Below are 27,206 nucleotides of genomic sequence, written 5' to 3'. Positions count from 1 at the left end.
ACGGGGGCGGCCCCCCCCCCCCCCCGGGGGGCCCCCCCCCCCGCTCCTTGGAGGTGGTGGTGGCAACGGGGGGGAGTGGGGCAGGGGCAGCACAGGGGGGGAGTGGGGTCACAAAGTGTGCTTTTTCTAATGCGCATTAAAATAAGCTAATGTTCCTGCCCCCTTCCATCATTGCCACCTGCAGGGCCAACACGGGCTGTTGAAGGAGTGCCAACATGGGCGCCCCCCCCCCAGTCATTCTTGATGGGCAATTAGCTAGTAACCTCATAAATCCAGATGCCCAAAATCCGGAATTGTCAAAAATCCAGCACTTCCTCCCAGCGCTCTCTTCCGCATTCCCAGATGTGCATGTGGTGGCTGCTGCCACCATTCACCAACCCGCACCACTATCCCCCCCTCCCCTGCTGCTGCATGACCGGCTGCTGCGCCGGTTTAAAAGATCTGGCATTTTCAAATTTCCGGCAAGTGCTCGGTTCTGAGCATGCCGGATTTATGAGGTTATGCTGTACTTCACCATTGTCTGTCCTGTCAGGTGAGGTACAAGCAGCTCTGCCCATAATAGATATGCTTTGGTAACGTACTTTCAGTAAGTACCTTGAATGAGTTTAATTACCTGCATAGACTATCAACTGAGTTAACACTGAAGCTAATGACAACAATTCAAATGTGAAATTTTAACTACTTCACTGATATTAACTTCAGCAGAAAGATCCAGATACTCTGGGGTTGTGTCGTGCCTTCTTCCCCTTTGAAACCAGATGGGTCTAAAACAGCTTGCTGAGTTCCTATATCCTGGCCATTTGGGGCTTAAGTCTCCCCACCCCGTTCAACTGTAGGCTCATAAGTAAGAGCATTCAAAGTAAAAATAATTAAAAGGGCAGTAATACTGGTAGTTCTGTTGCATCATATGCTTTTTATAACACTTATGTGTTGTTTTTTTCTAGCTATGAAGTCACTCATTCACAGAGCAGCCCAACTAGTCTTGTAAAGGGGCAAAGTACTCCATGCAGCAAACATTTCTTCTTGCGATTGTGCTAATCTGCTGTTTCATTATGTTATGGTGTCAAATAACATCCTGAACCCAGTTGGCCATTCCTGATCAGTGTCAGGTTGATCATTACACTTGGAGATTGTTAGCTGCCTACTAAGAAGGTTCTTGTTTTCTGTGTATGTGGTTCCAGAGTTAAAAATCTGTGTGATCTCACAGGAATACACATAGATTGTAAAGGAGTCCAGGAAATGGTGAAAAATGGGTGTGGATTGAACATGACCTGCAAAGAACTTTTAAAAATTAGGCTTGTTTTAACTTTTTTAACCTTAGAAATATAAATTTTAGTCTTCTCTAGTTTTACTAGAGGTTTTGTTAGGAGTGTCACAGATGTGACACTTTTGTTACATGTGTTACAAGCTCTTGCACCTTACTGAAGGAAAAGGGGATGTTAAACAAAGGCATCCTTTCTTCAAGTGTCATTATACATTGTTGCTAAATAGCTGTTAATAGAAACAAGCGTCTGAAATCAATTGTTCTGTGTTCATTTCCATTTCATCATTTGGTTTTCAGCCTCTTGTAATGTTGTGATTGACTAGCTGCACAATCTAATATTATAAAACCCTTAGTCTGTCTGTTGTCTGAAACAACCAGAGTGCTCCAACAGTGTTCTGGACAGGAGACAGCAGCGGCAGAGCGTCATCATGATGGTGTGGACAGAGTAGCTGGACTAGGGGGGCGAGGCCAGCACCACTGGTGTTGCCCCACCTCTGCTCCCTGTAGAAGGCGGGAATGGAGTGCTGGCCTCGCGCACTTCCCCCCCCCCCCCCTTGGCCCTGCTCCCTGCAGTGGGCGGCATGGCATGCTGGCTGAGGGGGATAGAGGGGATGGCGAGGCAAGGTTTCCCCGCAGTGTTCCTGGGAGACGGTGGCAGTGTGGGGTGGTGGTGCTCTGTCCCCACCCCACCCCCCCATCTTTCCTGACAGGCAATTGGCTAGTACACTATGTAATAACATGAACCAGTTTGGACAGGCGATGACTTTTTTAATGGGGAAAAAAGAGTCTTACAGAAACTTTTCCTGTTCCCTTTGTATTTCATGAATCATCTAAAAAGGGTATAAAATAAATGTTTTACCTTTGGTGATCACTTTCAAAACTCATTCCCTGTTTACGTAATGAGATCAAAGTCCTGGCTTTCCTTTTAAATTTGCTGGGCATGATAGCAGTAAATGTTATTTGGAAATTCATTAATATATCTGGAAAATTTTCTTCTGGCAGTAAGGAAGCATTGAGGGGAGGGAGAGGGAACTCTGCAGGTACAGCAAAGATGAGACTTGAATAAATGAATGTGTGATATATACCACTGTGGTGGTTGATGCATAGCACACTTCTAGTGTTTTTCATTGCAGAAGACGAGGAGGAAGGTATGGAGTACATAGTCATTGATCAGTTCCAGCAGAAATTTGGCTCAGCAGTGAGTAACAGTGAATAATATATTGATAGTGTGTTGACCTGTGATCCTGCCCTATTTTAATAGGAAGTATTGCCATTGGATGCAGGTCTTAGACGGTTCTCTGTGAGCTTCTCATGTCTTAGAGTACCCTTTCACAAGTTGTTGCTACCTTACTCCTAAGATGTGGTAACTGCTGTTTCCTTGATCAAAGTGCCAATGGTATCTTTGACCACAAATGACTTTACTCTAACCTAAAGTGCACAAACTCCCTTCCATAACATACATGTATGAATGGGAAGGTAGGGAATTCAGTGCAGATGGGAGTATTGTTGTCCATAGGTAGGGGGATCTGCATCAGTTATATAAGAGATTCTGTATCAATTATGAGAGAATGGAATTAGATGGTCCATGTTTGGGAAACACCAGAGTTGTTTGGTATTAGCTGTCAGAAGCAACTGCTCTTTGATTCCAGTGATGTGTGCAACTTCAGCAATCTGAGTTCTACCACTTATTTGTTACCTATCTAACATTGATCAAGAACAGTGAGGTCAACAGGAAGCTTGGACTGCTGATGCTGAAGGCTGTCACAGAACTCCTAGAGCTAATGGCAAATTCAAGGTTAAAAAGCTTGTAAGAGATGTTTTTCTTACACAAACTTAGCAGACAGAAATCATCATAATTGTTTCCATTGTGGTAGCAACTATGAGGGATTGGGACCTTAGTGTGTTAAACTCTGTCCACATGTATAACCAAAACAAGGTTTCTGCCCCAGAGGACCTGACACTGTACCCAAGCATTTTTTGAAAAGGCAGCTTCTGCTTCTAAATCAATTTTTAATATATTAGCCTTGCTGCCAATATATTAAAAATATAATTGGATAAGAAGTACAGTTGGCCTCTTGGAGCAGGGGCCTTGCTTGGCCTCTGCTCCAAGGTGTGCTTTATCACAAGTGTATAATGACTGATAACCTTTTTCCCTTTAATGCACTTAGCTGTAACCCTTTTTGATTTCTTTTTGCAAATTTAACCCTAGAAAAGTGTTCTGTTTAATAGGAATATCGGGCACAGACTTCTTCTTAACCCATAGAAACCAGATACTGCACAGGGAGTAAGGCTCACTGTATGATATCAGCAAAGTAACTCAGAACTTCCTCAGAGTGACCTTCTCTGTTTGTCAGAGTTGTTTAGTATCCATGGTCTATTTGGTCCTTGACCTCTCTGCTCAGCCTGCTAAGCATGATTACATGGCCCTCTGTAATTGGATTGGGAACTCTAACTCATTTCTCACAGGCCATTTAAATACCTGTCAGATGTACACTTGTGGTCACTACTGCTTTCTGTTGAATGTGAAACAACAGCCTTTTTGTTATTAGTCCTTCAAGCCATCTCACCTTTGGTAACAGGCCTTTCTTCCTTATTTTCCTTAGATACTGCACATCAAAGAGCAGATGGTTCTTAGTGTTGCAGCAGAAGGTGTTAGTCTTTGTCGCTATGGAAAGCTCTGCTGGTTTCAGGTAAGGGACAAAGAGAAGGTGTTTTACAGGCATAATTATCAGTAAGGAGTGTGCTATTTAGACCAGTAAAAAGTCTAACGTAAAAGACATTTTACTAGCACTTACCACCAGTATAGTTTATTTTGCTTTGATGAACAGAAGTAAGAGATACTAGTGTAAGCATTTTTATACTGGTATGTCTTAGTTAAAACAGCAAAACACTGCTAGAGTAGATGCAAGGCCTTCATGAAACACCCTGAAAGAGATCAAGAATTATAAAGAGTCAGAAGAGGAAGATCAGCCCACAGCTAACTGAGATCATGATAATAAGGTTCTATCTATAGTTAAAGTTGTATGCAGCTTGGTTTAAAATACATTTATTGAAACTGGAGCAAAATATGGATGCCCTTATTTTTATATAAACAAATTTAAAATTGAATGAACTTTTTGCAGGGGGTTTGCAGTGGTTTAATTAAATTAGTATAAAGAACACCTTTAGTTATTCCAGTGCAATTCTGAGTATAGGCCACATCTAAATTCTCTATCACATACCTGGCATATGAGAATGAGAAAGGGTGCTTTCTTTTTAGTCTTGCATTGCTATCTTTACACCATGGAGGGAGCATTAATGAAAGTTAGGGGACTAGTATTTTCTTTGGGCACATCTACATGTGCGCTTTAATGCACATTAGCCTATTTGCATGCACATTAAAGCATAAAAAAGCATGCTTTTTCTAATGCGCATTAAAATAGGCTAATGCTCCTTTTTCTAGTACCTCACAGTGGAGGTACTGAATTTAATGCACATTAGGAAAAGCACATTAACATGTAGACACGCTCTGTATCTAATGACAATGGAGAGTGGAAGGTTGTTTTTAATTCAGGCATTGTGGATAGGATTCGTTCTTTCTGTTTCTGAAAATGCCATTACAGGCAACCCCCGCTTAGCACTCTTAAATGGTTCCTGAAAAACCAAGCATTAAGCGAAACAAGTGTTAAGCGAAACTGAAAGTATTTAACAACCCAAGATGGTGACCGCAATTGTTTTTAATGACCCAAGATGGTGACCGTGAGTGTTATAACTAAACTTGCTGAGCGCTAAGTGAAATCAGATATCAATTTCAAATGAACATTATAGCAAAATAGCGCTAAGTGAAACAGTGTTAAGCGGGGGTTGCCTGCATGTAACAAGGTACAATAAGCTACTTTGTTGATCCCTTATTACAAGCTTGTCTGACAATATTTCTGAAAGCAGTAGGGGTGGCCTATAGATTAATATTCGGGAAACTAAACTTGTTCTCTTCAACAAACTCCCTGTGAACAAGATTTCTTCAGTGCAGATATCTGTTTAAAGAGACCTTTTCCTTTTTCATGTCCCTACCTGTCCTCACCCTCTTGTAGATAAGTTAGGTTTTGTTTGTTTTAGGTGGCAACAAGGAGTCGGGTTTTCTTATTTGATATTTTTCTCCTGGGGCCTCGAGCCTTCAAAAATGGACTACAGATGGTGCTAGAAGATGAGAATATTTTGAAGGTAAGGTTTTAGATTGTTTAAAGCCATTGAAGAGTGTTGGGAGGACACGTGTTCAGACCCATCAACAAAAAATATATATATTTAGGTATTAGATCAGCAGCCAGCCAGCTTCAAATCTTTCTTTGATCCTTCAGGTTATCCACGACTGTCGTTGGATCTCTGACTGTCTCTCTCACAAGTATGGAATCATTCTCTCCAATGTCTTTGATACACAGGTACCTTGCTAGATAGATTGGTTTGTAACCAGAGAAAACAGTTTCCAAGAGAGGAAAGCTTAGTGATATTAATTAATTTAAAAAGGTTTCTCTGGACTAGGGTAAATGTTTTGTTTAGAATGTGTTTGCTGTCACACCTAAATAAAATGTTTTGCCCTATCAAGAGAAATTCTAAGAGAAAGCCGAAGTACAGCTTGCCTTGTCTTTAGAGTGTTGGAATGTGTTCGTTAGAACATGCTCACTAAAGTGCTGAGGAAAGGAGCTTTTGTCCCACTCAGAAATCCTGTCAGGAAAAAGGTGTGGGGTTTTGTGCTTTAAGCGCTTGTTTATACATGTTGGCATCTAGTATAGATAAGTTAGTTGTTCTTGGTTAACCTTGCTGGTGCCAGAGACTGCTTGAAGTTGTACAGGAGGTCAAGCAGGCTCTTGGTAATAAGGAGTTACCATCTTTATCCTTCCCATTCCTGTTACAGGTGGAAAAGCAAAATAAAGGAAAAACAGGCCATGTATATCCAGTACTGGAGCAGCTCCACCTGTACTATCAACAGTGGAAGTTACAGCTTAGAATTGCAGTGGTAAATCCATCTGATTCCATTGTTGCAAGCTGTGGTAAAGCTGTAATTTACCACACAGCTGCACAGCATTATATGCAGTGCTGTGGCTTTATTTTTACTACAGCATGTTATATTGTTAGAATAAGACCTTGAAAACATAACATAATATTATATTAAACAACTTTTTAGGCTAGACTCAGAAAAGTTGTGTTCAGCTAGTCACGCCTGCCACGCTTTTGTAGTGTAAGCAAGGCTCCTTGCCTCGCTTTTTTCTAATCACAATTTTATTTAAGTATCTAAAAGTGGCTGATGGTTGACCTGTCACTCACAGTCACCATCACTGGCCGAATGCCAGTCGGGTTTTGCTAATCCAGTTCTAGCTCTGGTCTGTTATATCTACCAGTAGATCACCCGAGCCCAGGAAAACACCAACATGGAAGGTTTCTGCATCCAGCATCACTAAGCAACATGTTGAAAACGGCTGCCAGACCATCTGAGCCTGGTCTAAACAGAGAAGTTGCACTAGAACAGCACCCCCTCATGTTAGGAGTGAGCACAAGCCCATCTGCTTTTCTCATGCTGATAGAACTCTAAGCTTTGATTTTATAAGTCTTATTTGTAATTAGTCTACTTCTGTTTTGGTAACAGATAATTTGATTTAGTGCCAGTTTAGACACATCACACTTCCAGTAAAACTGAATTGATGCAAACAGTTCTGCTGCTGTTGTTCTTCACTACCTGAGTCACTGAAGAATTAGTGTGTCTGTTTATCTTTCTGTTACTCTGAGGTTGTGTCTGGAACTCATCATCTGAGCCACTAGCAAGTAAATTACATTTCTTAAGGAGAGGCAGCTTCTCAAAGAACATTAATAAGACCTACCAATATACCTTGCACTCTGTATGGTGTCTCTATACAGTTTAGCAACATTTAAAAAAAGAAAGGGGAAAAAAAAAGAATAATTGGTATGCTGCTTCCCTAATGCTACATGACTTGACAAAAAAAAAATCTAATTTACTGTCAGCCTTTGGGACAATTGCTGTAGTAACTGGCCAGTCAGATGCTTGCAAGTGAGTAAGTTATTAATTGATTGTTAATATAACTCATTGGTGTGTAGCATAGAGTGCCTCCTAACACAGTTTAGTGAATGTAATGATTCTATAGCTTTATTGCTCCTGTTATGCTCCTTATGACTACATGAGGAGGTTTTACTCATGGCATTTGTGTCAGCAATACTACTGCATCACTATTTTACTAGGCCGTATGCCCACTTGACTGCTTCTCCTGATGCAGTCCTTGCGGCAACAGGTTGTATTGATGTAGATATGCCTCATTCAGGCTTAGCATCCCCCCCATTTTCTGTACCACCATCTAATGCACTGTTCTGGGAGATTTTTGCCGTCCATCCTGGGAGCTAAATTCCCTTAATCCCCCCTGTTTCATTTAATAATCTCTAAATCTCTGGGTTACATCCATTAATCCACTCTTACTTGTGTCCATTTCCACCTTGTTGCAGAAGCTTGGATGCTGAATCACTTCATAGAGTTCTTCAGGCAGTTTTAGGGAAAGGGCACTTAATTCTTCTGTACTTGCAGAACTTTATCAGTCACTATAGTGGTGGGTGTGCAGTAGTGAAAATTAAAACTGAGGAGGAGGCATGGATAATGTGGACAGGGAATGAAAATTGCTTGGCACTGCAAATATTCACCTTCCAGCTGCACATGCCAGCATTGCTTCTGAGCCTGTGACACAAATGCTAAGTGGCAGGATTGGTTTGTGAGGCACATCTGGGATGACTGGGCAGAATTGCAGAACATTCAGCTGTATGAATGCTGTGTTCCTAGAGTTGTGTGCCAAGTCTGCCTTGGGTTTTCAGCAGAAGACTATTAGGATGGGAGCTGTTCTGATGGTGACAGCCTGTGTGGAGATTGTGCTCTGGAAGTTCATGATACTGGATTGCTGTAAGTCACCAGGTAGGTAGTTTGGTATTAGAAGATCCACGAGGTGGGTGATTGCCCTCTAGGAATGCAGTGCCATTCAGAATGCTCTGCTGCATGGAACTGTAACTTTGGGCAGTGTGCAGGAATTAAAGAAGGATTTGATGCAGTGGGATTCTAAAACTGTGAAGGAGCACTAGTTGGGGGATGCATACTGATTCTGGGCCTGCTTCTTGCTTTTAAGTAAATAAACAGAAGAGAATACTTTTCCATATCTAGAAAAAATTGGTAGATCATCAGGAATGCTTCTTTAACATTGGCTTGCCAGAGAGAGTGCATCATGTTTGCATCTTTAGGAATACAGGACTCTGAAAAGCTTCTGGCAAGGACATTTTTCCAGGCCAGTTGTAATTCTTTCTGATCCAGACTGTCTTTTTTTTCCCTGGCTTATGAAGACAGACAGTTTGGATAGCAGCAAGGACAGTTTTAACTATTGCCTGAGCAGTTGTAGGATGAGTGTTGAATGTGCATTAGTAAAATGAATGGATGCTGGACATGCCTCATGAATAGGTTGGACATCAGTGACTGAATACTCTGATTCTTATTGCTGTTGTTTTTGTTTTACATAGTATTTATGAAGCAGGGGGAGAATACTACTAACGGGGAAAATGCTATCTACTGATCTTGAATAGTCAAAGATGAGCAAGATCACATCTAGGTACTGTATAGCTAGGGGAGGAGGCCTTAAGAGCATGCTTGGACAGTATGGCACAGTCAGTGTTCTGCTTTGTCATTGTGAAGCAATTGTGCTTGGCTGGTACCTGAATTTTAGGCGACTTGTAGTGTGCTTTATGGAACTGGACACTGATGTGGGGATACACATCTGCTTTTTTAAGACATAATAAAAAAATCATTATTTTCACAAATGAAAGCTATTCTGCAGTAATAAATAACAAGCATATTTCTAAACACATGTAAGACCACTTAGACTGTGAGATGCTGACTATTCCTGTAAGAATTCCAGGAAGTGGCTTGGATACTGTCACAGCAGTTATCCTTAGTTTTCAATGGGGTCAAGGGACACGAGCAGAATAGCCCATGCCTAGGAAGAGAGTCATTCATATGGCACAGTGGCTGGTGGGGTTTAAGTCTCTGTGTTTTGTGCAGTACACTGGGTATATGCTCATTTTTCTGTCTAGTGTTGCAGAATGGCTTACTGCACCTTGATCTCGAACTGCCTTTCCTCAAGCCTGTGTTCCTTCCAGTCCCTAGTTTCTTATATCATGGCCTTGGAGATCCTGAGAAGATCAGAAAATGTGTCTTTCCTTGTCTGTTTTTCTTTCTTGTAATGAGAATAAATGGTGCAGAGGGGCTGCCTGTCAAGGGTATCCCAGAAGTCACTGATTAAAAACCAGAAACTCCCAACCCAAGACAATTATTAGATTTACGGGATTAGCATACATGAAGTGTTATGGGCAAAATTTCTTAATTTTCAATAAAGATCTTCAGGGAAAAATCATAGTATCATAGAAAATTAGGGTTGAAAGGCACCTCAAGAGATCATCTAGTCCAACCCCCTGCTCAAAGCAGGACCACCCCCAAGTAGATCATTCCAGCCAGGGCTTTGTCAGGCTGGGCATTAAAAACCTCCAAGGACGCACCACCTTTCTGGGTAACTTGTTGCAGAGCTTCACCACCCTCCTAGTGAGAGAGTTTTTTCCCAATATCCAACCTAAACCTCCCTTGCTGCAACTTGAGACCATTGCTCCTTGTTCATGTATCACCACTGAGAACAGTCTAGCTCAATTCTCTTTGGAACTACCCTTCAGGTAGTTAAAGGCTGCTATCAGATCCCTTCAGTCTTCTCTTCTTCAGACTAAAGAAACCCAGTTCCCTCAGCCCTCCCTCATTAATCATACATTCCAGCCCCCAAGCTACTTCTGTTGCTCTCAGTTGCACTCTCCAACTTGTCCACATACTTTCTATAGTCAGGGGCCCAAAACTGGACACAGTACTCCAGATGTGGCCTCACCGGTGCAGAATAGAGCGGAATAATTACTTCCCTTGATCTGCTGGCAGTGCTCCTACTAATGCAGCCCAGTGTGCTGTTAGCCTTCTTGGCAACAAGGGCACACTGACTCATATTCAGCTTATTGTGCACAATAACCCCCTTTAGGTCTTTTTCTGAAGAGCTGCTACCCAGCCAGTCAGTTCCCAGCATGCACTGGTGCGTGGGATTCTTCCATCCTAAGTGCAGGACTTTGCACTTGTCCTCGTTGAACCTACTACACCCCACCCTCTCCAGCTTGGAGTCATCTGCAAACTTGCTGAGGGTGCACTCCATCCCATCTTCCAGATGATTAATGAAGATATTGAACAAAACTGGCCCCAGGACCAACCTCTGGGGCACCCCATTTGATACTGGCTGCCAGCTAGACATTGAGCCATTGATTATTTCCCATTGAGCCTGACAATCCAGCCAGCTTTATCCACCTTACAGTCCATTCATTTAACCCATACTTTCTCAGCTTGCTTGCAAGAATGCTGTGAGAGACGGTATCAAAAGCCTTACTAAAGTCAAGGTATATTATGTCCACTGCTTTCCCTGCATCCACAGATCCAGTCATCTCGTCATAAAAGACAATCAGGTTAGTCAGGCATGATTTGCCCTTGGTGAATCCATCCTGATTGTTCCTAATTACCTTCTTTTCCTTCAAGTGCTTAGAAATAGATTCTTTGAGGACCTGCTCCATGATTTTTGCAGGGACCGAGGTGAGGCTGACTGGTCCATAGTTCCCTGGATCCTCCTTCTTCCCTTTCTTAAAAATGGCACTATATTTGCCCTTTTCCAATCATCTGGGACCTCCCCTGATCACCACATGTTTTCAAATGGCCAGCAGTTCTGCAATCACATCAGCCAACTCCCTCAGTACCCTCGGATGTATTACATCTGGCTCCATGGACTTCTACATGTCCAGCTTTTCTAAATAGTCCCTAACCTGTTCTTTCACTACTGAGGGCTGCTTACCTCCTTTCCAAACTCTGCTGCCCAGTGCAGTAGTCTGGGAGCTGACCTTGCCTGTGAAGGCCGAGGTAAAAAAGGCATTGAGCACGTCAGCCTCTTCCTCATCATCTGTCACTAGATTGCCTCCCCCATTCAGTAAGTGACCCACACTTTCACTGACCTTTGTCTTGTTGCTAACATACTTGTAGAAACCCTTCTTGTTACCTTTTATGTCCCTTGCTAGTTGCAACTCCAGTTGCGCTTTGGCCTTCCTGACTTCATCCGTGCATGTCTCAGCAATACTCTTATACTTCTCCCAAACTGTTTGTCCAAGCTTGTAGTTCTTGTAAGCTTCCTTTTTGTGTTTAAGCTCACTGAAGAGTTCTCTGCTAAGCCAAGCTGGTCGCTTGCCACATTTTTATTCTTCATGCGAATCAGGATGGTTTGTTCCTGTGCCCTCAATAAGATTTCTTTAAAATACAGCCAGCTCTCCTGTATTCCTTTCGCCCTCAGACTGGCCTCATAGGGGATCCTGCCCATCAGTTCCCTGAGGGAGTCAAAGTCTGCCTTTCTGAAGTTGAGGGTCTGTACCTTTCTTTCTTTTGTCAGGTTCCTGAACTCGGTCATCTCGTGGTCACTGCTGCCCAACTTGCCATCCACTTCTACATAACCCACCAATTCTTCTCTGTTTGTGAGCAGTGGGTCAAGAAGAGCATGGCCTCTAACTGGTCTCTCCAACACGTGCACCAGGAAGCTATCTCCAGCACTCTCCAAAAACTTCTTGGATTGCATGTGCACTTCTGTATTGCCCTCCCAGCAGATGTCAGGGTGATTGAAGTCCCCCATGAGAACCAGGGCCTGTGATCAGGAAACTTCCACTACTTGTCTGAAGAAAGCCTCATTTACCTCATTCTCCTGGTCTGGTAGTCTATAGCACACACCCACCAGAACATCACCCTTCTTGCTCTCCCCCCTAATCTTAACCCAGAGACTTTCAACAGGTCTATCTCCAGAGGGTCACTCTTGCTTCAGACTTGTAAAGTATGATGAGTAAATTGGGACTCTGGTAATAAGTGTAGGACTAGTGCATTAAATACTGCTGAACTTAATTACAGGCAGTAATTTTTCTTTCATATGACAGAAACAATTCCATATCTTTAACTTTTTGTGCACTTTGGTGTTTTTGTTGATTCGGGAGCACTTGGCCATCAGAGACATTACCAAGGATCACTACATGAAAGTGGCTCTTGTCGATCCACACAGGCAGTGATGATACATTACTCATGAAGATGCAAGAGTCCTGAAAAGATTACTGCTCCAGGCAGCTCAAAGTCACCATTGCCAACCTCTTCACCAGTGGCAGATTAAGAAGGGCCCTGAACAAACAGAAGGCCCTCCATACCCCAGTGGGGACTCCAGCTGTGGGGAGGGGCCCTTTCCCTCTTGGTGCTGCTGCCACCAAAGGCCCTCTATGCCCTGAGGGGGAGGCTGGGTGGACACAGCCAGGCTGGAGGTGGGGTGGTACATGCTCCCCTCTCCTACCTGCTCCCCGCCCCCTTCCCACACCACAGCTGGAGTGGAGGAGAGCCAAGTGGGGCAAGGGTGGATGCAGGTTGCCTTCTGTGAGCTCAGGGCTCTCCATCCTGCTGCGTTTGCCTCAGGGGCCCCGCTACGGCTGGTGCAGGGCCTCCGGTACAAAAGCAGCAGAGCAGAGAGCCCCAACTCCACAACAGGCAGCCCATATCCACCCCATGCACAAATATGGGGGGCACATGCCCCCCCATGCCTCCCCTGAGGGGTGTGGGCAGTGGTGAGGAGCTGCCCCACCTCCCCTGTACCCCCTGGACAAGCTGCCTGTGGCTCTGTCTTACTCCCTGACCCAGATCCCATGCAACACTCTGGCTGAACAGTGCCTCCTGCCCCACTCCCTCCCTCACCATGGGTCCTGGGGTCCTCGATCTGCCACCCCTGCCACTGCCCTTCCCTCCTCCATGCCCCTTCCCCTCCACAAACCTACCTGCAGGGAGTTGCTCTCCACACTGCCTGGCTGCATTCCTGGCCATGCACATGCATGCATTGCCCCCTGCGTCCCATTCCCTGTAGCTCCAAGCAGAACCCCTTGCAGGATGGAATGCTGCCCACCTGCAAGGCGAAACCTACCGTTTCCCAAGGGAACGCAAGCATCGGGGGCCTCTGACTGGTAGGGGCCCCTGGGCCCAGGCCCCACAGGCCCATGCATTAATCCACCTATGCTCTTCACAATGACTAGAACTCACTAAAGGGTGGCAAGATAAAGTTTTCTTACCAAGGTATAAGCAATAATGCCCTTTCTAGAAGCTTACAGTCAGTGACTGAAGACCATTTGCTTGAATAGTAAGAAAATTATTTGCTTGAAACCCTTATCAAGATTGTGCCAGCAGACAAAGAGGATATCTGTGCCAAGGTCAACCTGAAACTATGCAAGCCACTACCTGATCCTGTGAGCTAACAGAAAATCAAGTCTCCTTCACCCGTAGCATGCCATCATGATCACTTTGTACCTGAGTCCAAGTGCAGTATGTGGTTTGTTTTAGACTTGGATTTACAGAGTGGAAAGTCAAAGCATTGCTCTGGCAAAACTGATGTGTGCTTTTACAATTTTATTCTTAGAAATGTGAATGACTGTTTACTGGGTTGGTAGAATAGTTGATTGTAAATGTGCAGTGCTATATTTGAATGTTCAGAACTTCAGGTATTGGTATTAGTATGGTTTTGTTTTGCAGAGCCGTGACTCCTGTTGTAAATGTTCTCTTTGTACCCAGTCCAGCGCATACACTGGGAAAGTTTTTAGTATTTCTCTCTGTATTTTTCTTTCTCACTTTTGCCCATGTCTTCCAATGCACATTGTTAAACTAAACTGACTGCTTCAAAAAAGCATTTATTTTCCTGCATGCTTTTGGCTACCATTTTGAGAGGAGGGGGGATATAAAATGAAGGGGAGTTGAGGGGGCTGTGCAGGTGTCTGTGTACACATATACTAATACTATGATGTGTGTAGACACGCACACAAGTAAATCATCATTAAGGAAAGGGATCCAGCCTCCTTAATGAAGATTGGGGTTCTCTGAGACCCAACTGAACCTAGTCCAGCTGAGCATAGAGACAGAACCTACTAAGAAAAGAGGAACCCACACCCACCCTGAGTTCTTTTCCTTTTTTACCTACTCAGGTTCATCTGGGTCTCAGAGAACTCGTCTTTATAAAGGAGCCTGCATCCCTCTCCTTAATGATGATGATAGACTCTGCTGGGGCATCTTTCTCCAAGTGTAGCAAGATGCCTGTCACTGGTGCTTGGGCTCTGTCTAGCATACAACATACTGCTTGGCTTAGTTATGGCAGAAGTAGAGGGCAGCACCAGATTTTTCTGTTGGCATCCTTTGCCTTATGGTAGGACTCCCATTATTCCTTTCCTTTTGCTCAACATTACTGCTTGTTCCTGTAGTACTTCAGTTTTTGCAAGTCCCATGAAATGCCGAAATAAACATCCTTTTTCCTTTGAAAATTCAGTAACTGGACTTGCAAAGCCCTTTTCCAACTCAGGCTGTGGAGATCCTTGACTTCTTTCATAGAGTAAATAGCAGCAAAAGTTTTAGCTGGAATTTCTGGTATACCTTGTGCAGAGCATTTTAAAGAGAGATTAGCAATACAAGAGGTCTCTCCAAAACACATTCAGGGTTTGCAGTGCAATTAAGGGACAGGGAAAGACAGTTATGATGTGTAGTCATTATGAAACCTGGGCAAAGAAGAGGTTAAAATTGCAACCAGAGGTATTGTGGCATTGTTGTTGGAGGACTGTAGAGAGGCAATATACTATCTACACAGGGACTGTACTAGTGGAATAGGGCTAGTAGGGGGTGTTGTTTAAACAAAGAATGGCAGAAACTCAGAGTTTTATCAAAAAGGCTGAAAACTGAATGAGTGAATTGAATGTGGATGCATGGAAGGATGTACCAACAACATATGGCAAGTTTAACCCATATAATTTTGTAATCTAAAACAGTCTTTAGTTTATATGTTTTTGGTAGATTATAAATCTTTCATCATATTTCACTTTTGTCACTCTTTAATCTAAAAAGCAGCAGCTTACTGAAAAAGGAAGCCATCTCACAGGATTTCTACATAACTGCAACATCCTGAAAGGGTGGAGACTCTTACTCCTGAGAGTTTGCACAGTTAAAGATTAATTTGTTAGCAGCATGTTTAACTTCAGCATAGTCTCCAGCAATGAACATCCTAATTATCTGCTCTTGGGTCAGCTGAAGCTGCTGTGATGCATTTCTCCCTTTCTCTCTTCCTTTCACAGGTTGCTGATGTCCTGCAGTTTTCAGTGATGACAGGTGGCTTCCTTCCACACCGCATCAGCACCTTGGAGGAGTGTTTGATACGGCATTTAAAGATGTCCCCTAAATCAGTTTCCTTCATGAGGCGCAAACAACAGGCAGTTCAGGTGAGAAATTCAGACAGGCAAGTACTGTTCCCAGTATCAAGGACACAGGCAAGAACTTTTCTTGCTCCTTTTAAGTATTTGTCTATCATGATGATCAGTTTGTTGTAGAAGGAGCTGCAACATAGGAAATGAATTAGCCCAGGCTGGGATTGCAGCTGAGGGAGTTTGACTCCACTTAGTGGTTAGGTTGCCTGGATACATGGGCAGATTTAGGATTTTGAAAAGGGTGTGCCACATGGTGGTGTGCATCGTCACACGTAACAACACAGGTTTTTCATGCAACAACACAGATTTTCTTCAGTAAAAGAGAAACTAGAAGCTTTACTAATATAGTAAGGGGCTAGCACTGTATTATTCAGTTCAAGATTGAAGCAGAAAACAAATATAACTATTGGAATGTGCACTAATTTGCTAGTGTGTGTGTGTGTATATATATATATATATAAGTTTAAAAAAACACAACAAGCTAGGTAACAAAAAGCTAAAGGATATTGTGTCATTAGTCCTGTAGTCACTATAGTTAAATGTACATCTCTTATTAAGATTCACAAGACAAAATCTAGCCTTCTTGAGCATCTTGATAGTGCCTGCAATACTTCACTGTCAGTCATTTCTACACCTGACTCTAGCTAAAAACAGTCTGCCAGGCTGTGAAACAGAAGAGAGACATTACCAGAAATGGCTAACTGACAGCAAAATCGCAGAAGAAAGGATAGATTTAATAGTGAAACTTCAAGACCATTGAAAAGGATAGAGGTCATTAACACTTGTGGAGTGGAGAGAGATTAATGAGAATCAGGGAGCTGATAATGAGTTGTCCAGTCAGTTGACTCTCTCAGCATTGCCTGAATAGAAATGCAGCTGCCTCTCCCAGGGGTATAGGTTGAAGCAGTGTTGTAGCCTGCTGCCGCTTCCAGACAGTTGGTTTTAACATTTGGGTGGAGCAGGAACCAAAGCAGGGTGCAATAACACCATTGCAACCTCCCCTATCTGCCCCTGCATAGATCAGCCTCAGGAGCCCAGATTTTCTAACACTGACTGGGCAGGTTCAAGCTTCCATTGACATCAGTACTCACGATTTCCTAATACGTAATTTTGAAATGGAGAATTAGCAAAGAGTTTACAAACCACAAGAGACGTGCAGTTCTCTCAGAATTGTATGTAATTTGGGGTATGTCTAACGTAGGGTAAAAGTTGCTGTCTGGGGTTTTTGGTTTGTTTTTTTTTTAAATATGTGAAACCCCAAACTCTAAGCCAGTGGGTCCCAACCTCATTAGACTTAAGGGTACCCCTCATTAGACAAGCAAAGGACATGGCATAGGTGGTTCAGTGCAGAGAGATATTTGGTCCATTCCAAAGGTGCATTTTTAGCAATGGAGCAGGGAGTGCTTATGTATTGAGCTAGAACTGCTACCAGTGATTATGGTTGGAAGGGGCCTTGAGGGTCATCTGCTCCAGCCCCCTGCATGAATGCAGAAATGCTACTCCTAAATCATCTCATACCAATGTTTATCCAACATCATCTTTAAAACCTTCAGTGAAGGAGATCCCACAACTTCCCTGGGCAGCCTATTCCACTGCCTTGCTGTTCTAACAGTGAGATCTAGTCTAAACTTACTTTGCTGTAATTTAAAGTTATTGTTCAGTGTCCTCCCGTTGTGGTAAGGGAGCACAACTGATATACAGTAAAAGTTCTGTTAACCAGCATCTTACAAGCTGGCATGCTCAATTAACTGGCATGCCGGCTTGTAAGATAAAGTAAAACTGGAAGTGCCCAGTGTGGCACTTCCGGTTTCTCTGATCCCCCACAGCCTGGGGCAAAGCAGCCTGCACTGCCAAGCCTCCATGGCCCAGGGGCATAACAGGCTGTGTGGGGCCCGCCTCCCTGTCCTGCGGGGCCCACAAGGCCTGCAGGAAGGGTGGCGATGTGGCGGGAGGGGCGGAGGGACACCCTGGACACAGCGGGAGAAGTGGCAGCCTGTGCTGCTCAATTAACCAGCATATTTTGTTATCCAGCATCCCCCATTCCCGGGGGATGCCGGATAACAGAGCTTTTACTGTAATATATTTACTCAAATCAAAGATGAGGAGAGGCCCCCAACTCAACATGGGGGGGGGGCTCGTCTTGGATTTGAGTATTGGCTGGGGCAAGCAGCTGCTGCATTCTTAAGCCCACAGCAAAGCCAGAGCTGAACCACCACCTACCCTGGGCTGGGGTGGCTTCTGCTGTGGGGGATGGGGCACATAGTGAGGGGGAAAACATTTGGTGGAGGGGAGAGCACAGGGGAGGGAGATGAATTTAAGAGACCCCTTAATCATTAGATTCTACACAAGGAAAATGGTAAGAAATATATCATTTTCCATGTATAGAATTTAATGATTGGGGGTACTCTTGGATTCAGGTAAGTATGGTACTGGTATAACTTACGCCGATCCTATATGGGAATTGGTATTAATGTGTCTTATGGTGATGCAGATAGATCTTTAGTTATATGGACTTGTTAAAGCAATACAATTTGTGCATAAACTAAACTATGGGAGGTACAGCTAGTGTCAGTTTTAACTGCACTAGGGGTACAGATCAGCATCTGGAAGGACCAGGTGAGCTGGGGAGGAAGGAGAGCACATGGCTGAAAGCTGCTCTTTGCTAAACTGTTTGCTTTATAAATTACTGAGTTGTTTTAATTCATGTTGGGGGCATGCAGGAAAACCTTGATGTATGGTTTGTGAGACCCCTTCCACCTTCCCTGCTGAAAGTGCTGGCTCTGGAGACAGTGTACCTTCTGCCTCTCCGCCTCATGTTTCTGGATGAGATGATGTCTGACTTAACAACCTTAGTGGATGGTTACTTAAATGCCTATCGGGAAGGGTCATCAGTTCAGCTGGGGAACACTAAGGTAAGTATGCTCTCGTTGAAGTCTCAGGCTGGCTGGTTCCTTAATCCCCAAATCCAAGGGTTTCAAACTCACCTTGTGCCCCCAGACCAGACCTAGGATGCAGTCTCCTTGTGGGCAGGATCCAGACCAGGTCATGAGGCAGCTGTAGCAGTAGCTTCAACTTAGGGCATGCAGTAGGCACTGAATCTGGAGCCACCACATGCCCTGGGTTGGAGCTGGAGCAGCTGCTGCCATGTACCCCATGCCACACCAGTAGCTCCAGTTTAGACTCCAGCACAGGGCATGCAGCAGGGGCCAGGAGCCAGTGAAGTAAGGCTCTGGCAGTGAAGACAACGAAGCATGAATGTTGCTGTCAACCCTCACTCGCTGTCATGTGCTGATTGTCATGTCCACCAGGGCCCTCAGGGTCTGGATTCTGTGGCAGGCCACTCCCTTTGGCTATGCTGGTAGTCTAGTCTGGCAGGTTGGATAGAGTGGCTCTGTGGGCTGTATGTTTGACATCCCTGCCCTAATCATTTTACCTGTTTCCTAGTCCTAATTACCACACAGTAATTCCTGGCAATGACTGTTTTGCTGGCTCTCTTTTGCAACTACAGTTCAAACCTGCTGTCTCCCACTTAACCAAAGGTCTGTTTTTGTCAAAAATATTTTTTACATTTTCCCTTCTCTTGTCCCCCTGCTTGTCAGCTCTCCTGAAATACCTGCTGGGTTCAGCTTATGGATAATGTTTTTCGTTCTTGTCTGCAGTGAGCCATTAGTCATCCTAATCAATCTCGTGCAGTGGCTTTTGCAATACTTGAAGAAATGTGGAAGCATCTGCCCTGTATAGAGCATGGAATGTTTTTGGGAGACTCCTGGCACCGTGTGTCTCACAGATCAGAAGAGAGACGGGTGTTTGCTGATCGAGGGTGGGACAGTTCTAGTGCTTTTCAAAATGACCTTGCTGCTCTCTGGAGTATATATCTCTAGATACTCCTCTGCAGTAATATTTTTGGACAGACGCTCCAACTTGCTTCCTGTCTAAAAAAAACCCCTACACCTGGCCCCCCAAACACTTAAATATACATAGTTTAACATGTGCGTGAATAGTCTCGTTGAGTGGGACTACTGTTGTCTTGAATAGTATTTTTATTCTGGTTAATATGAGAAACGGTCTTTGATAAAGCCATATAATTTGTGTTTGTAATCCAGAGTTTGTCTTGTCAATCCTTATGTCAATACAGATATCAGCTGTAGTATCTGAGTCCCATGTAAAGTTTATTTCCTTTGGCACTCTGCTTCAGACTTCTCCTTGCATTGAACCATTTTGGATTTCTTTTGAGTTTTTCCCCCTCAAAATTGTGAAACAGGTGCCTGGAGAGTTCAATCATTGAGATTGGAAAGGGGTGCTAAACCTTCCCCTGCACTATGACAAGATTAAATTAACTTCTCATTGGATTATGCCTTGGCATTGCAATATTCCATTGCCTCATGTTTAAATGGGATACATGACTAAATATATCCTTTGTAATACACACAGAAATAGTCATTGGTTCACCTTGAAAAAAGAAAACCTCAGACTAGTTCTCCACAGTCTGACTCTAATTCAACCAGGCACTAAGTGTAGTTTTAAAACCCTTGGGAGTACTCACAGTACATGCCCTTTACGGACTTAGATCATAAAGGATTTAGGAGACTAATTAAAACATCCACTAGAGGTCATTGTTGTGTCACAGATGAAGGGTAGATCTCACCATCCTGAATGTTTTTACTAAGGAAGGAAAAGTTGTCCATTAAGGAAAAAAAATAACCTGAGAACTGAATTTTAAATGTATATATGTAAAAAGACACACAAACTTCAGGGTAGAAGATCAACATTCTAGATCATCGTCATATATAATGATGGCACAAATTCCCTCAGAGGTCATCTACTTACTTAAAAAACAAAGGAAAAGTTAGTGTGTGATATTTTTAAGGGATTACCCAGTTTAACAGTGAGCCAAGGGCAACCCTGGTATAAATCCAATGACCTTCCAAAATTTGGACCAGGAATGAATCTGTTCCCATTCATTTAAAAATTAAAATAAAAAAAAATAAGTTCTCGCCACTGTTAAAATTAAATTTTAAGGCTGCTTGCAGATATGGACCGCCCCCCCCGAAAAAACAATGATTTACTGGAAGAAGCATCATGTTAGTTTGACTCAACTCTGCAGTGTCTATATGGATCAGCACTTCAGTGGCCTTTTTGCGCTTTTAGCTAAAGCTGATTCAATCAGTTATTAGATAGAAGTGCCAAAAAGCCTCACTAAAGTGCCTGATCTTTACAGATGTTGGTAGAGCAGGTCCAACTAAGGCATTGCCTCTTCTGGGCATGCATGGGGCTCAATGCAGAGATGCACTGAGTTTAAATTAAAGCACTTTTTCTTTTCTTTTTCGACATCTGCAAGCAACCTAAATATCTATGTCCACCGTTCTTAAGAAATTTAGTTTATGCTTTGTTTTCTTTAAAGAAAATTTCTTATTTTGGACAGTGAAAATAGTGTTTCATTTGTACTTCTCATTGTTTGATGTGAAACTGAACTTTCAAATGCACCTGGACTTGCAGAAGAAAGTTGCAGTGTCAGGAACAGCAGCTTGGAGTGAGGTAGATTATGGCCTTGCTTTACACAGTTGCATCAGTTTAATTAAAATCTGTTTAAAAAAATAACTTACTTTAAATGGAACAAATTTCTGGTTGATGCTCTTTAATCTATTTACTCTTGTCTTATATTAGTTTGTCTAGATGAGGGACTTTACCAAAAAACTGTAGCCCAAGTCTGTACATCAGTTTGCAAATGCTGTGGCAAACTTAACAATATAGTTCTATTGGAAACAATCTAAAAATGTGATAGGTTGTTCTTACAATGCATCTTGTTTTTACCAAACCTAAATTTTGGGGTTAATCTGGTTTGACAGAATCCTTTTTATAGGAAACTGGCAAAGGGTTTCTTATAAAAAAACAAAAAACCCCAACCTTGCAACCTTTTTGCTGCTTTATGATAGATAAGGAATGCCTGAAACAACTACTTGTTCTGTACAAGTATCAGTGATGCTTTCTCTGGTTTAGGTGAAGGACTTAAAAGATGTCTGAGCAGATTTCTGAATGCTTGCATCTTAATTTGAAGATATGGCTCTTTCCTGGAGATAGTCATTCTTTAAAATGTTAGGCAGACCTTGAAACAGTGCAGTTTTTTTGTCTGGTTGTTTGTTCAACCAATTTTATTTTTAAACAGCTCTTTCCCACATCAGTTCATTAGTTTTCAATATCTTTAACTCTTGAAATGTGGTCTTGGTATTAATTCTCCGGTTCATAAATTCTGGTCTTATCCACCCTAAGTGATTTTTATCAACAGTGTTTACATCAGGCTTGTCCAACATATAGCCTGTGGGCCGCCATGCGACCCGTCAAGCCATTTTATCTGAGGGGGAGGGGGCCCGCCCGGGGGGCCCCAGCCAGCAGCGAGGGGAGGGGAGCTGCTTACCTCCGTGGGGCCCGGCTCATCAGTGAGCCAGGTCCTGCCGCAGCTGACCCGAGGGCTGCAGGGAGCGGGGCTGCCCCAGCTGTGCCTGATTGGACAAGCTGGGGACGGGCTCCGCCCCTTGTCCCCAGCACGTGGCCGGGGGAGCTGCAGCATGGCCCGCACCCTGCCCGCATGCGTGGTGGATGGAGGCATGAGGTAAGTTCACGCGTGGAGCTGGGGGTGCCTCGGGGCCGGGCCGGGGCGGACAGAGGCACGGGGTAAGTTCCCGCGCGGAGCTGGGGTGCGCTTCGGGGTCGGGCCGGGGTGGACGGAGGCACGGGGTAAGTTCCCGTGCGGAGTAGACCCATTTCATTGTCACTTCCTGCAACTTCATTGGTGTCAAAGGTCACGTGACATTGCTTCCTTATGTGATGTCATTTCCTGTGAGGTCTTTGAATATGGCTTGCCAGCCCACTGGGTGATAAGAAGTTCGTGATCCGGCCCCACATTCAAAAAGGTTGGACACCCCTGGTTTACATGATACTATTGCAAGTGGCTGGGTTACCTGGGCACCAGCACTGTTCGTGGCTGGGGCTCTTGTCCCTGTTTTGTTGTACTTAAGCTTAAAGAAATGATGCTGTAAGGATAAGCAGAGTGCCTTTAATTGCTGACAGCCCAGTGATTAAACTGGTTGACAGAGGGGAAGTGTGCAGGAGTTACACATCCAAACAGTGTTAGAACAATAACATTTTTTAAACTTGTGTTATACATTGGACAACTATAGAAGCCAATCAAATTTTAATGCTTTCATAAGAAAACCAGTTACTGGTTACCACAGAGCTAACCACACAGGCACCACTTTGATATGTGTACTAATTAGTTGTTCCCTCATTGTTAAACCTCCCTATCTTCTTGGAAGATGTGCTACTTATCTTCCAGGTACAATCTGTAAGGGCCTTGAAAATCTCTGCCTGTTATATTTTTGGCAGTGCAAGCCCAGTGCTATCTTATCCTGGTATTTATCACCTTCCAGGAAGAATATGGGAAAATGGGGCTAGAACTTGGTTAGAAGTAGAGACCTCATTAAATTGAGTTAGGTGGTGGGGCAAAGGGGGAGTGCAGCCTGCCAGAAGCTCAGGCCTAGCTGAGCCAAAATTTTGCTGACGCCTTAGCAAGGCAGTGTAAAGGGTACAGGGCCTCTAGTCTGTCCAACAGACACAATCTTAAATTCAGAAACCGCTGGAGCCTTGTCTGCACATGGGTTCTCACCAGCATAGCTAAACTGGACATCAGCGGTAGGAATTTTCTTACTATAATTCTTGAGCGTAAAAACCTTTTCTGGGCACACACAACCTAAATTTCTAAAATTAAAAAATGAGCAACATAACTAAAGATGACTTTCCAAATCTTTTTACATGATAAAGCCAACAGGTTACAAGCCCAGTAGACCTTTTTTTAATGTTTGGAAGGAACTATAATGCATGGTTTTCATGACATGGTATTTTGTTAGGTAAGCAGATTCCAGGAGGATCTGTCATGTTCTGTGTTGACATATTTTCCATATATGTATCTCTTTTTTCTTTTAAATCAGTCTTCTTGCATGGACCTGCCAGCGGAACTGCGTCAGCTGGCAGATTTCCAGAAGTTAAGGAGAGAGAAAGCAGTAAAAGAATACAGGGTAAATGAAGAGGGCCTTCTTATCAGGCCAACACTGGAATTTAAAGGAAAAAAGGCTGCAGAGAAGGAAGCAAACCATGGAGAGGATAATAGCCATGTTCTTTCTAGTGAAACATTACAGAAGACATCTTTTCACATGAAGGACCCACCCTGTCAAGAGACCGACAATGAGGAAGCACAAGAAGAAAATTTCTGGGAAAATGATCAATCTAGACTTGACTGTAAAATTCCATCCTTGGAAGTGGGAGCAGAAGCAGGAGACTTGGTGAACTCTGCATTGGGGGACTTCCAAGGGATGCAGAAGGGACAGTCTTCCATGCAGGAACCTCAAACACCAGCCACTCTGTCTTTACAAAGGGAGATGAATCTTTTGTTGATGGAAGACAATGAGGAGGGCCTTTCATGTAGAAAGCAAACTACTATCTCTGCCTCCATTTTTCCAAAAATGAGCAGTTCTCTACAAAATTCTCACGTTTTAGAACTACCCCCACCTTCTGTGTTGCCCCCTTGGCCAGCACTGAAGACCGCTGTCTTGCAGCAGAACTCTTTGAAGGTGAGCAACAGCTGCGCTCCCCGTTTCCAAGTAAGACCGGAGAGGGAAGGGTTTTCAGCGTTACGCTTTGCCTTCCCCTCAACTCTCGGTTACCGGATGCCAGCACCAAGCCCTTTGGATAAGTAGCAGATCTGTGTTTTTTCAAAAGAAAAAGTCATTGTCTCTCACTGATCTGTTAACACAAGTATCTTCAACAAACTTTTTGTATTGAGGAAAAAGGATTTTGCTTCTCAGTTCTTCACTTGTTGAAATGGCTTGTAGAAACTATCCCTTTCCAAATACAAATGTAATTGAGACCACAACGGGCTTGCTGGCAGAAATAAAAAATGTAACTTGGCAAACCCTCCTAGGCTTGGTCTCCCCTTGGGGTTTGGACAGATAAACCTTACCATGAGGTAAACAAGGGTGAGGCAGCAATTCCACAGTAACTACCCTTGTGCATGCTCTTATCCTACATTAAAGGAAAGCTAACCTGTAGTGGCTTAGCCCTCAGTAAGACAAGTAAGCTAGTGTGGGTAGGATTTCATTTACTGTATGGTAAGAGCCTGCATGCAGATAGTTACCATGGAGTGTCTGATATGCTGGTAAGTCCTGCCATTATTTCCTCATGGTAACCTGTTGCTGTGTCTATGTCGTTAAAAGTTCAGCCAGCATGGCTATCTATCTCAGTTGGAAGGATGGAAAAATATCACAGCCCTAGCTCACATAGCTATGCTGGCAAAAGTTCCAGAGTAGGCAGTTATACTAGATAAAAGGGTTTTTTTTATACCATTGTAGCTGATTTAGTGTAGGAAACTGGTTGTAAAATGCATTGGCAAAAGAACTTTTGCTGGTATAATCTGCATCTCCATTAGGAGGGTTTGCCAGTATCACTATTCCAGCAAACCGTTTCTACTGTAAATGCAGCTTATACTGAAAAAAGCACTTTTACTGATATAGCATCTACCAGTTCCCTGAACAAAATACATTGTATTGCCAAGAGCAGTTTTACGCTCACCATAATAACTGTCACACTAGGCCAGCAGAAGCTGGGATAAACATGACAAAAAATCACGCCTGACAAAACTACACAATTGGTAGAAGTTTCTAGTGAGGGTCTCACCTGAGTATAGATACAGACGCTTCCATTTCCATACACCATTGAGGATTCTTTAATCTGGGCAAAGTTAAGACTGTTCTCAGATCACGAACAGTCTTGATTTTGATGCTTACGTACGTTTAAGTACTGTATGATGCACTTTTGATGTTTTGGAAGAGAAATGCACCTCACTGGGGTGTAATGTTGAGGGAGGGGAGAAAGGTAACATTGTGAAGTTTATGGGTTGTAATAGTGTTGGAATGGGGAGAATCTGGCCCATCTCAAGTGCACTGCAATCTAAGTATGAGGGCCACACAATTCTAGACTTAAACTAGTGGCAGAAAAATGTCTTCATGTTTCATATAACACTTAGGATTTACACTTTGGATCACGTTTAAATGTTTGTTTGCTCCATGTTGACTTGGACAAAAACTGTTGAGCCCTTGTCTTCCCAGAATTGCTAGGGGAGAAGTTAATATTTATGTTCACAAAATTGCTAGTTAAAACTTTATTATTTAAAAAAATAGTAGCAGTACTCAAACCATGATTTCTTTTTGGACCTCCTTTAAGTGAAATTTAGGGGGAGAGGAAGATGTTTCAGTTAATGACCATGCTGGGAGGCAGCTATTCCTGTGTAAGCTATCCCTGAGGCAGCTCTTCAGGCCTAAAATGACAAAAGGTACTGCACGTTCTCTTTGAAATAGTGTTACGTGTTAAAATAAATGCACGTTGCTTTATTATAAAAGTTTGAAACAAGCTTCTGATGCCTTTTAGTATTTTTTGTTTGGCTTTTGATTTTAAATTGTGGTAGGCTCTGTGGTCTCTTTATGGGGGTTGGGGTATGGGGGCCCGAAGCAGCCCCTCGCAGGCGGAATTTCTACCAACCTGCAAAGGAACAGCCACAGTTTCCCATGTTTTTCTCCTTTAAAGGAGAATCCACTTGTTTGCAATCCTTTCATATATTCTTGCGACCCGCAGGTTGAGAAATGCTTCTCTAAAGCATGCATGACAAATGGCATGGGTAGCCTGTGTGTGTGGCATGTGGCAGATCAGGGAGGGTACAGGTAGCACAGCGACAGAGGGCAGGAAGCAGAGCAGATAAAGCAGGTATTAGAGTGGGGAACAGAAAGAGCAGCAGATAGAACAAAAGAGGATCACAGTAGTATTTGGAGGTGTGCAGGGCTAATTTGTGGCGCACTTGCTGAAAAGTTGGCCCCCGCTGGTCCAGAGTAGGGGCCACAGATGGACCTGACACTGCTCATCCGGCCTGTGGGACAAAAATGTTGAGCACCACTGGTTTAGAGCATCCTTTAGCTCCATGGGGCACATCCAGATGAACCCACACGTGCCTCCTGCAGCATCTCAAACTCCCCTGAGACATAGATTCATAGATTTGTAGAGTCGGAAGGGACCACAACGGATCATCGTGTCCAACGCCCTGCCTCTGGCAGAAAAGAGGACCGAGGTCAGATGACCCCAGCCAGGTGACTATCTAGCCTCCTCCTGAAGACCTCCAAGATAGGTGATAGCACCACCTCTCTTGGAAGCCCATTCCAGATCCTGGCCACCCTTACCGTGAAAAATTTCTTCCTAATATCTAACCTAAATCCACTCTCAACTAGTTTACACCCGTTATTCCTAGTCACTCCCTGGGGCGCCTTAGTAAACAGCGCTTCCCCTATTCCCCGTTGCAAGAGGCACGTGCAGGAATGAAAAACTGTCTCCTGCGCTGCAAATTTTTTATATCAGGAGTCAAAAATCCCCACAGAGAAAAAAAGCAGGGCAGGGCATGGAGCGTGCCCTGAGGCAACTGGAAACTGGGTCCTCCACAGAAATGCTCTGGATGCCAGAGCGTCTCTAGGGT

At 43.6% G+C, this 27,206-nt stretch overlaps 1 protein-coding gene across 8 annotated transcripts in view; it reads left to right on the top strand.

Annotated features, from left to right (window-relative positions):
* Nucleotides 1–26,098, top strand: part of EXD1 (exonuclease 3'-5' domain containing 1) — a 35,967-nt gene extending 9,869 nt beyond the window's left edge. For 4 of the 8 annotated variants that reach the window (XM_014520377.2, XM_006024599.3, XM_006024598.3 and 1 more), the window contains 7 exons: nucleotides 2,398–2,462; nucleotides 3,868–3,954; nucleotides 5,360–5,464; nucleotides 5,599–5,679; nucleotides 15,515–15,658; nucleotides 18,364–18,555; nucleotides 23,626–26,098. In XM_014520377.2, the coding sequence (XP_014375863.1) occupies nucleotides 2,398–2,462; nucleotides 3,868–3,954; nucleotides 5,360–5,464; nucleotides 5,599–5,679; nucleotides 15,515–15,658; nucleotides 18,364–18,555; nucleotides 23,626–24,390 (1,439 nt within the window). In that variant the 3' untranslated portion in view covers nucleotides 24,391–26,098. The remainder of the gene's footprint in view (nucleotides 1–2,397; nucleotides 2,463–3,867; nucleotides 3,955–5,359; nucleotides 5,465–5,598; nucleotides 5,680–15,514; nucleotides 15,659–18,363; nucleotides 18,556–23,625) is intronic. The other 4 variants (XM_025205319.1, XM_025205318.1, XM_006024600.3 and 1 more) reach the window with 4 other exon arrangements.
* The last annotated feature ends 1,108 nt before the right edge of the window (nucleotides 26,099–27,206 follow it).

Source organism: Alligator sinensis, unplaced genomic scaffold, assembly GCF_000455745.1.
Source record: "Alligator sinensis unplaced genomic scaffold, ASM45574v1 scaffold108_1, whole genome shotgun sequence".
Lineage (NCBI taxonomy): Eukaryota > Metazoa > Chordata > Crocodylia > Alligatoridae > Alligator > Alligator sinensis.
The sequence above is the reverse complement of the archived record's forward strand: the minus strand, read 5'-3'. Positions and strand labels throughout refer to the sequence as shown.